Genomic DNA, 11,803 nt, shown 5'->3' with positions numbered 1-11,803 from the left:
CATTTTAAAACGCAAGACGGTAGTTAGGCCCAAATGGAAACTTAAGAAAGGCGTGACAAGGCACAACCTTTTTGAAACAATTAAACTTTAATATTAGCCTATACATGTAAAAAAAAAAAAAGGAAACATTTATATTATATGCAAGAACGATCATATTTAATTATCCTTATAATTAAAATCTGATCGTTCTTGCAGCCTGCCTGTGTTAAATAGTTGGCCATTGCTTTTTAATTGACTTTTTTTATACAGAGAGCGCAGTTCCGGTCAACAAGACAGCTTATAATAGCCGCAGCCAACCGGTCATTTTAATTTGGGGCCGGCTACTATCTGGCAATCTAAGGCGGTGTTTAGGACCCAGCAAAAAACGCGATATTATTCAATCCTGCCTTTCTGTATAATGCAGACCCACCGACGGAACGTTGGGAAAAGTGTAAAATATCAAAGTAGCCTACAAAATATCTGTTCTGCGATGTATTTTCCAACATCCCCAATACCTCTGGGTAGACTACTTAATTTAGCCTAAGTGTTGCTTTCTGAGGGAGGGTCGTTAAAGCACCGCCCAAAAAACGGAAGGCTAATTTAAGATAGCCGATCGCCACCTTGGCTTTACACGTTTACAGAAATTCTCGGGGGAAGGAACCCCCCTTCTGTACAACAAACGTAGGACATCACTTATCTTGGGCTTCGATAGAGAGTGGAAGGCTGAAGAAAGGTCGCAACAGATGAAGATTCGGTTTCATTTGCAGACGTCGGTATTTATAGTTAGTGGCGGGCTACAATACTCAAACTTTTTGCATAATATTTTAAAGATGGAGGCGAGATTTGTTTTGGGGTTTCTCTTTATAACTATAGTATCTGTGCGGAGTAGTTCCGGCCCACTGGAAGACGTTGTAGTGGATAAATATTATATCCCCAAAATTTGTTCAAGAACAGTAGCATCTGGTGACTATGTACGTTATCACTACAACGGCACTTTTACGGATGGAAAGAAGTTCGACTCCAGGTAGGGTCTTGATTCAGATGTCTCACGACAACGTAAGGAACAAAAGTTGGCTAAATGATAGAGGTACAGTAAGGCTTTCTGTAATCTTAAATGTCCTGCAAGCAGCCTTTTGAACACAGGTTGTGTACTACGGAAAAACGGCAATATCAACACTGAAAGTAGAACTACATACCCTAATTGAAGCGCTTGGTAGATTTTTTTTTAGTAAATACAGGGGCATTTGTCTCAATGGGGCCGGGAATGGAGTTGTAGCCCAGTAGACGTGTCACATCTCCAGACAGCGGCACAATTGCAGCCTACTGTTGCCTACAATTAGCTACACGATTTGGTGTAACATTAGCTGCACAATAGGCTATTGCTAAGAACATTTCCACAATGGTTAAAGGGAAATGTGAATTATCCAGTTATGGCCAGCAAAAAAATAAAATAAAAATCAGTGTTCACACATGCAATTGGAAAATGATAAGCTATGCAGTGAGTGGAATTGAGTGTAACTGAGTTGGAGCGCTGCGGGTTTGTTCATACTGCATTAGTGTGGCTATAATTCGAATGAATATGAAGTGGCCTAGCGACCTTGTCTCACAACATTAATTACTCCCATAGTTCCACAGTTTATTTGCTTCAGCAGATTTTAGGAAAGCAACGGATACACGCGCTCGCACGCACATCACACGCACGCCGTTAAATGCAAAAGTAATGGGACAGTAACACTATTTTTGTAGTTTTGGCTTTGTACTCCAGCACATTGAATTCTAAATAAAACAATGAATATGAGGTCAAAGTGCAGACAGTAAGGTTTAATTTGAGTGTATTTACATCCAGATCCATGTAGAATTTATAGCACCTTTTATATATTTTAGGTGGAGCAATAATAATTGGACATTTGGCTGCTCAGCTGTTTCTTGGACAGCTGTGTGGCTTTGCATCATTAGTTCATGTACAAGAAACCTAACATAAGGTCTAAAGTTGTTTCTAGGTGTAGAATTTTGTTTCTTTTCAGCCTTTCAGGTGTGGACTTGCAACAGCAGTGTCCTACCTGATTATAACAAAGGTTATGTTATTATATACATAGATTTTCAGAATGGATTTGATAAGGTACCACATGAGAGACTTGTTAGCAAAATTAAGACAGTAGAAATTAGAGGAGGTATTTCAGAGTGGATTCAGAACTGGCTACAGGGTAGAACACAAAGAGTAGCAGTAGGAGGAGGGATATTATCTGAGCAGGGAACTGTGGGAAGTGGAGTCCCACAAGTATCAGTGCTGGGGCCACTGCTCTTCCTCATTTATATCAATGATCTTGACGAGGACATAGAAAGCACATTCATCAAATTTGTAGATGATACAAAACTGGGAGGCCCAGCTAATAGTTTGGGATTTACTAAAGTAGTCAAAGAAGATTTAAATAAAATCCAGAAGTGGGCGGAAATCTGGCAAATAAAATTCAGTGTACCCAAATGTAAAGCTCTGTATGTGGGAAATAAAAATATTAGGCAGGATTACTTTATGGAAGGAACAATAGTGGAAGATTTTTCAATTTGAAAATGACTTGGGAGTAATAGTTGATCAAATCCTTTCAGGTTCTAGGCACTATGTTGTAGTAGTCAAAAAGGCCAACAGAATGCTGGGATATTTAGAGCAAAAGTATTGAGTATAAATCCAAGGAAGTTATACTTATCTTATACAATACATTTGTTAGACCACACTTGGCTATTATATCCAGTTCTGGGGACCATACTACAAGAAATATAAAGAGGCACTGGAAAAGGCTCAAAGAAGAGCAACCAGATTGATTCCTGGTATGAAATATAAAAGCTATGAAGAACAACTTAAGATGCTTAAAGTAATAATCTTGAAGATTTTCATTAAAATAAATGTCTGTTAAGTCACTATCTATCGCTGAATTAGGTAACACAATGGTGATTGAGCCTATTATTATATAAGTTTATATTATTATTATTATTATTATTGTTATTATAATTTATGATTAAAGAACTGGGTGTCTGTGGTGACATTCCCGGGAAAAAATCACAAGCGTACACGTACTGTTTTTTTCCCCGGTGTCTGCTAGCGTTACAGAGAAAGGCGGGGGGGGAGGGGTTCTGGAGAACGAAACGGAAATCTTTGAGATTGTAACTTTAAGCTCTTCAAGCTTAGTAAAAGGAGACTTATGGGTGGTTTGATTGAGGCTTTTAAATTCATAACGGGGACAAACAAAGTGAACTACAAGAGATTCTTCAGGTTGTGTTCTGCTAGTAGATCGAGGGGACATAAATGGAAATTAGCAAAAGGTAAATTCCATACAGACATGAGGAAGAACTTTTTCACACAGAGAATGGTCAATGTGTGGAATAGCCTGCCAGGTCACATAGTAGAAGCTGAAAATCATTTTCAAGACCAGTCTTGATAAAGTGTTAGATACTATCTAGTCTGTAGGTAATCAGAGCACTAGGTACAATTTAGTCTGGAAAATGGTGAGCATTGTTGGGTTGAATGGCCTGTTCTCATCATTATGTTGTTTTTGGTTAGTCCACATCTGAAAGGCTGAAAAGACACAAAATTATAGTTTTGGAGTGGCTTGCTCATGTCCTGATTTGAACCCAGTTGAGATTCCATGGCAGGACCTGAAATAAGCAGTACATGCCCAAAATCTGTCTGAATTAAAGCAGTTCTGCAAAGATTAATGGACTAAAAGTCCTCCACAGCAATGTGAAAGACTGATATCAAAATCTAGGAAGTGTTTGGTTGCAGTTATTGTTGCTAAAGTTGGTGCAACCAGTTATTAAGTTTAAGGGGATAATTACTGTTTCACATGGGTGATATGGGTGTTTGATAACTATTTTCATTAAATAAATGAAATAATTAAAACATGTGTTTTGTGTTTACTCAGGTACCCTTTGTCAAATACTAAATTTTGTCTAAAGATCTGAAACCATTCAGTGTGAAAAATATGCAATAATAGAGGAAATGAGGAAGGGGAAAATATGTGTTCGCAGCACTGTATGATAGGGCTAGGCGATATAGACAAATCAAATATCACAATATTTTTGACCAAATACCTCGATATCGATATTGTGATGATATTGTGGGGATGACTATCGGTACTTTCACAAAATTACACAATGAGATTTTTGATAAATAATCGTCAGTAATGCCTATGTAATAACTAAGTGGGTAAAGGCAAATAATAGAACAGTTAGGTAAGTTCAGAAAATTACATCACTTTACTGTAATGCTGCCTTTAAAACCAGGAAAAGACAACACTTAGGGTATGCCATTTCGCGATATTACAATATACAAAATCCCAGACGATATGTAGTCTCATCACAATATCGATGTAATATCGATATATTGCCCAGCCCTACTGTATGACCACTTTATGATTATGTTCATATGTCCAATTACTTTTGATCCCCCTAAAATAGGCTGAAATTCTAATTCCCAATAGGGTGAATACATGGTTCACCCAATATACCAAGTACTCACAAATTAGTCAGTACTTTAACCTCATATTCATTGTTTAATTTGAAATCCAATGTGTTTGGGTTTGTCTCACCCTCCAAATTCCAAAAACACATACATACACTGTATGACCAAAATGATCTGGACACCCCTTGGTTCCCCTTAGTTCCAGTGAAGACAAATCTTAATGCTACAGCATACAAAGACATTCTAGACAATTCTGTGCTTCCCCAACAGTTTGGGGAAGGCCCTTTCCTGTTTCAACATGACAGTGCCTCTGGGCGCACAGCGAGGTCGATATAGAAATGGTTTTGTTGAGAAAGGAGTGAAAGAACTTGACTGGCCTGCACAGAGCCCTGACCACAACCCCATCCAACACCTTTGGGATCACTTACATGATCCCAAACACCTACATGCAATTTCTACATAGTGAAACAAAAGCATATAAAAATACCTTTAAATAAAAGCTGAGAATGTGTACTTTACCCACATGTGAATTGTTTAATTATAAATGTAGGATTGTGGAGTACAGAGCCAAATCAAGAATCTCTTTGTCCCAAACATTTTAATTTCTAGTGAAAGAGATGGTGTTTTTCTCTTCCATCAAGTAAGCATGGGTTGTTTGGCTTTCTTTTAGAAGACTGGTGTTGTATAACTCCTGCAGAATTCCAGCCACTGTTTGACAATGCCATGACAAATACAGGACACACTGGCCCCCACACCGTGGCACAAAACTCTATTAAGTGACTTTAAATTTGGTATATGTTGTTTTTCTTCAATGCCTGTTTCATTTGTTGAAGTGTCTCTCTGCCTGGTTTTAATTTTTCTCTGCCTGCATGATCTGGTGTCCTACCCCAGCCACGATCGCGGTGCCCCCTTTAGCGGACAGGTGGGACTGGGCAGGCTGATCACGGGCGTGAGCCGTGGGATCGAGGGCATGTGTGTGAATGAGCGCAGGAAGCTCACTGTGCCACCACACCTGGCCTACGGCAGCGTGGGAGCAGGTACTCACTTCCCCTCATTTACATTCAAACTGAAAATTGCAGTTTTAATGAGTGCTGGCAGTGTAGAGGTTTATATGGCATATAGAAAGGAGAAAGCAAGCTGTGCATTTTCATTGATGCCCCGAGTTTGTACATGTGAAATGACAATATCCTCTTTTTACCTGACAGTAATGAGTCATGTACATTTTTTGTGTAAAGGCCTCCTGCGCTCTGAAGTGAACCGCACAATGAATTGACACCTTGAAGAAGACATTCACCTCAGAAGAAAGTCGGTGAAATCCTGAAATATAAAAATCAAACAAAGAATCACAAATGAAGAATCAGAAAAGCAAATCCTTTTTACCAAATTCTTTTGAGTTAATCATGGAAAATAACAGCTTGCCTTTATAACAGGGTGGACCGTGTAATTACAGTGCTTATGCCAGACTTCCTCCTCTTTCAGGTGATGTTGTCCCCCCAGATACCACTTTGGTCTTTGATGTGGTTATGCTGGATATCTGGAACATGGCAGACAAGGTCCAGACACGCACCGTCAGCAAATCGCAGAACTGCAAGCGCACCGTGCGGAACTCTGACTACATTCGCTACCATTACAATGGCACCCTTATGGATGGAACCCCCTTTGACTCCAGGTGAGCCTCACCTAGTCTAGGAGACAGGGTGGGGAAAGGATTTATTCTGCAGTTCATGGAAAGGTTCAAACAAAGGAAGCTCAGGGACTCAATTAACTATCATTAAAGTGCTTCTGTTGTATGTTATCTATATTATTCATTTAAAACTATTAGGTCAACAGTCAGCTGGTAGTCTGTTAAAATTTTAAAACACAATTTTCATATTGTTTGCTTGTGTTTATGTTGATGTGCTTGCCGGCGTGTTTGGCTGACTTGTGATTGTGTGTCATCCACACAGCTACAACAGGAAGCAGACCTACAACACATACATCGGAGAGGGCTGGTTGATCAAGGGGATGGAAGAGGGCCTTCTGGGCATGTGCGTGGGAGAGACTAGGAATATAATCATTCCACCCTTCCTGGGCTATGGAGAGAAGGGATATGGTAACCAAATTTCTGGATTCTTCAGAGTACTTATTAGAAAGTCTAAGAAACAGAAAAGCAACCTAAGAAATAATGCAATTTTGTATGACTATTGGAAACAAAGCAGTGGTAGGTCTCCTTAAATGTAAAAGCACCAAGTAGTTACCCAAAATCAAACATGGGTGAGGGATTTCTTCTAACTATGGGTCCACAGGACAAACCGCACCAATGAGACTACAAAATGTGAATCAAATCTATTAATTTTGCTGCCTGTTCATACTCATTGAAGTCATTGATGTAGTTTGTCATTTAAAATAACCATTTATACAGTGAGCATTTATAAAGAACACGTAGATGACTGCCTTAACAGGACATAAAATGGCTTAAGTTTGGCATACCATTTAAAAACTTTGCCCCTCCTCTCCCAGGCACAGAGATTCCACCTCATGCCAGCCTGATATTTGACGTAGACCTGGTGGACCTTCACAACCCCAAGGATGACATCATTGTTGAAAACCAGGTGGCTCCAGAGTCCTGCTCGCGGAAGTCCGGAGTGGGTGACTTCATCCGCTACCACTACAATGGCACATTCATGGACGGCACACCATTCGACTCTAGGTGAGGAACTCTTTCGTGTGAACAAGGAAGCGGAGCCTCTCCAAAAGCAAGGCCTCGCTTAGGTAGAAAGTAGACCAAGGGCCTTCTACAAAAGGAGAAAAGAGCAGTAAGATTAAGCCTGAAGATGCAGATGGGGTGATAACACTAACCTCTCAACTCTCCCATTCTTGGCAACACAGCTACCGGCGGAATGAAACCTATAACACCTACATCGGCATGGGCTACGTGATTGCTGGCATGGACAAGGCCCTGCAGGGGGTGTGCATGGGGGAGAAGATGCACATCACCATCCCCCCCCATATGGCCTACGGGGAGAAAGGAGCTGGTGAGTCTGCGGGGGCAGGGTCATCGTCACACAGATCCCCCCAAGCTCATTCTGATTCTCCTGATGCAAAGTCAGATCATCTCATGCGTGGAATGAAACCAAAATGCTCTTGTTTAAATGCCACAAATTACCAAAACGCACAGGTTTTGTCAGGTGTGAATGAAAACTAGACTGACGAGAGAAGAGAGAAGGGGTAACAGCTCATGACGTGGGGGGCTGGTAAATGGCTTGAGTCAGCCACCCTACAGACTGCACCACGTCTCGCCTTCACTGGGGCATTTCTATGTGCCCTCCCCAGGTGAGGACATCCCCGGCTCGGCCGTGCTGGTCTTTGACATCCACATCATCGACTTCCACAACCCCAAGGACCTAGTGGATATAAAGATTACCCACAAACCTGAGGACTGCAACCTGACCTCTGCGGGAGATGACCTGATCCACTACCAGTACAACTGCTCCCTCATGGACGGCACACTGCTCTTCTCTTCGTGAGTGACATCATACCCCATCTTGAAATAACTATTACATTTATGCCTCGCTAGATATACTACACAGTCGACGTGCGTCTCCTCACTCACCAGTAACCACTGCGTAGAAATCGGGCATCCACAGTTTGCAGGGTCAAGCTGCACATGAAGCATGCACGCGTGCAAATGTCTTTATTTGTCATGTAGATGCGAGTTCAACCTGTGGACTGCATTCTGAAACAAAAGCATAGGCAGGGAAGAAAAGCATAGGCCAAATTATTTTATCAGGTAAATTCAATTATTTGACATGACCTGAATTCCTAATATGAATTTAGGTGTGTATTGAATATAGGTTTGAGCTAATAGACTGATGTGCATTTAATTTAAACAAAAAATACAAGAGACAGATTAAAGTTAAACAATGGTCTGGGCATCAGAAATGGTGCAAGATACCTAAAATAAAAATCAATCTATCAGTCATTGAATTGGTCAGTCGGTTAGGCAATTAATTAAATAATTTTAAAAAGGTTTAAAGTTTGGGGCAGCCCAATTTATGGGTAATCCTTTATGTAGTCCACTATTGCAGGCAGTCTTTAATTGGCAGAAACAGAAAGGCAACTAAGTCGTATTATGGTTCCCAATATACTCCACTGGTTTTCTCAGTTATTCTGAATGCATATGCTAACAGGAGTGAGTTCAAACACAATACTGTGCCCTGAAATTCTACAACTTATTTTGTGCAGGAACGACTACGAGAATCCGCAGGAGACCACCCTGGGGGCCGACAAGGTGATTGATGGACTGGACGAGGGGCTGCGTGGCATGTGCGTGGGTGAGAGGAGGGTGGTCATCGTTCCGCCCCACATGGGCCACGGTGTGAATGGAGGTGAGGGTCCGGCTACCCACCGCATCATAACGTTTTTCTGCGCCGCGGCGTCTGCCGCCCTCTGAAGCTCCCGGATCGATTCCCCTCTCCCTTTCCCTTCAGCGGCCGGAGTCCCGGGCAGCGCTGTGCTGTTCTTCGAGCTGGAGATGATGGAAATCCAGAAAGGGGTGCCAGAGGGGTACCTGTTTGTGTGGCTAGAGAACAGTCCTCCGCAACTCTTCGAGGCCCTGGACATTAACAAGGATAAGGAGGTGCCACTGGAAGAGGTAGAGGATCCCATCAACTCCCCAATGCAGACAAAACTCTCAAACAAGTTTATCCAAATATTTGGGACAAGCCCGCAGATGTTCAAACAAGGGCGATGCACTTATGTTTATAAACATTAAATCACACCGGGTAAATGTGTTTATTCTGAAGAGGTTGAACATTGTATACTTTCATTTGCATGCTCATCACCATAAAGTTTTATATGTTCATCAAGTGTTGCTGAAGAGATGCATGCACACATCCTGTGATGGAAACTGAAATTGAATGTACAGCATCAGTCACAATGAATGTTATAAATTGGTGTTGCTTTTTGATTTATGCTTTCTGGTAAAGTATACAGCACGCTAATGAAAAGGAATCTTAATCTTCTGCAAAAATAATTGATCACCCCTCTTCAGAAATAAGAGCATAAACAGTAGTGTTGGTTATGTTGGAGTGTGGTAGCATGAAACAAATGGAAAGTTTATCACTCCATCAACAGCTGCAAAATATCTACCTCTCCTCACTCTTCTTTCTCACTCATTCCTCAGTTCACAGAATTCATTAAGCTCCAGGTGGCAGAGGGGAAAGGTCGTCTTCGGCCAGGCCAGGACCAGGAGGCCATCATCAAGGATATGTTCAATAACCAGGACCGCAACAATGATGGCAAGATCACTGCGGAGGAGCTGAAACTGAAGGTGGAGGAGGACGCAGAGAAGGCCCAGCACGAGGAACTGTGAGACAGACGGACTGACAGACAAACACACTCCAAGCCTGAGAGCAGCACTGCAAAGAGATGTTGCCGGGCAGAGGATGGTGCGACTCCCCAATCAGCATTCAGAAAGCCTTTTCACTGGCTTCCACCAGCCAATTCTATAGCCCCCCCCTCTCCTCAGATTCTGAATCAAGGGAGCCTGATACTTGTGTATACATCTTAACACTTGCTAAATGACTGTTTGCCAAGTGTTAAGAACACTTATTTCAGAGGTTTATTACTGGTTACAGTGACTTTAAACTTCAGGGAAAGCAGGGTAGACAATTTATCAGACAAAAACTTCAGGAAAAAATGGCCAATCATTTATCTCAGTTCTATGGACTTGCACACTGTAACTTAAAACAAATTGGTACAAGTAGCACCTTATGTGTCTTATTTTAAAGGGCCAGTTCACCAAAAAATATAAAAAGTATATTTCCATTTGCCTCGTGTACTATCTATCCATCCAGATAGTTTTGCTGAGACTTTTCCGAGATGGACAGATAGCACTCTGGGTAAGGGGAAACGTACTCTAATTTCATTTAGGGTAAACTGCCCCTTTAATATTCTTAAACATTTCATGAGACTTTTGCAAGCTACTGTTGTCAAACATGCAGCTGAAGTTCACAAGAGAATTTTCCCAGGAAGCATTGCACGGGGACCTGTAATGGCTGATGGATTTGCACTGCGTGTGTCTCAATGTCCCCAGTAACACTCAAAGTCAGATGAAACCTGTGAGTTGTATATTTGATGTGGGTATTTTGTACAATACAAGAATATATTTTCAGACTTGCATTGTGTACCTTATCACAAAATAAACAACAGCTGTTTTATACAAAATCTTGCTTTGTCATTTTTGTCAAGGTTTGAATCACAAGAAAACAAGACCCAAAAACTTACACACAATCACAAAAGACATCAACCACATGCTTAAGTACCATTTCAGTAGGTCCACATTTTGTATTGTAAGGTGTAAGCAGATGTACTATACAGTAGGTGTGTGCAGAGACGTCATTATCTGTATCTGTATCTGTACAACCAACAAAATTATCTGAATCTGTATTCGGATAGAAGACAGGAAGTGGGCGTGGTTTATATCGGAAGTCACGTTAAATCAGGCAAATGTTGTATTTTCTAACCTAATATTCATTGGCAATGCAATGGCATATAATTAATTATGAAATCTATTTCCACATCCTCATACCTCATCTTTCGCTCTCTTTTTTTATTTTTAACTAAACTAAGTTTTATGAGCTGTCTGAACCACAGCACCCCCCCTTTAACTGGGGTACATTGAACAATCAGAAACAGAAAAAAATGTTTTATAAATCGAAAGATTCTGTTTTGCATTGGAAATAGAAACTATTTACAGTGAAGATATACATGAAGAAACATATCCTTCAGTTGAAGGTAATAATCTTACATTTCGCGTTAGCGTTTCTGTGTTAACGTTACTGCAGTTCGCTAGGGAGACAGTAGCCTATATAATAGTAATAGCCTACATGAAGTTTTTTTTGCCTGTTTTATTTTTATTTATTTATTTATGTCCCCTACTGAACTGGGTTTGGATAGACTACAAAATATTGACTGAAATACAAGGTAAAACGTCGGTTTTTTTCAATATTTCGACTGGGTTTTTTAATGGAGGAAATTAACACATACGGGATACAGCTTAAAAACTACAGGTTCTAAGCTTGATTTTGATTTAGGTTGCGGGGGTTTGAAAGAAATCCAGCTGCCACACCAGGCTTTTGTCTCGCTAGCTCCCGCACCTGACGCCGATGCGAGAGTTTCCCTGAGTGATAGCCGGGAACGGTCAGCTTTCAGCCCGCTGCCTGCTGTGCGCTGACTCGGTGGGGGCGACTACAGAATATAGCGATCACTTTTCAATAATGTGTAGTAAATGAAACGACTAGTTAGTGAAATCAAAGTCGTTTGTTGCAAACAGAATGGGCATTTTTATCTAGTGGCCATCCACAATGATATGAATCGATTTGAAGAAAC

General features: G+C 41.0%; 1 protein-coding gene across 1 annotated transcript; it reads left to right on the top strand.

Moving 5' to 3' along the window:
- The first annotated feature begins 346 nt into the window (after positions 1-346).
- Positions 347-10,639, top strand: fkbp10b (FKBP prolyl isomerase 10b). The gene is made up of 10 exons (XM_035407037.1): positions 347-1,003; positions 5,324-5,469; positions 5,912-6,101; positions 6,379-6,524; positions 6,932-7,121; positions 7,301-7,446; positions 7,745-7,934; positions 8,657-8,799; positions 8,902-9,065; positions 9,597-10,639. The coding sequence occupies exons 1-10, from the start codon at positions 723-725 to the stop codon at positions 9,783-9,785; spliced, it is 1,785 nt and encodes a 594-aa protein (XP_035262928.1). The 5' UTR covers positions 347-722; the 3' UTR covers positions 9,786-10,639.
- The last annotated feature ends 1,164 nt before the right edge of the window (positions 10,640-11,803 follow it).

The sequence above is a fragment of the Anguilla anguilla genome, chromosome 2 (genome assembly GCF_013347855.1).
Source record: "Anguilla anguilla isolate fAngAng1 chromosome 2, fAngAng1.pri, whole genome shotgun sequence".
In the NCBI taxonomy this organism is placed as follows: Eukaryota; Metazoa; Chordata; class Actinopteri; order Anguilliformes; family Anguillidae; genus Anguilla; species Anguilla anguilla.
The sequence above is the reverse complement of the archived record's forward strand: the minus strand, read 5'-3'. Positions and strand labels throughout refer to the sequence as shown.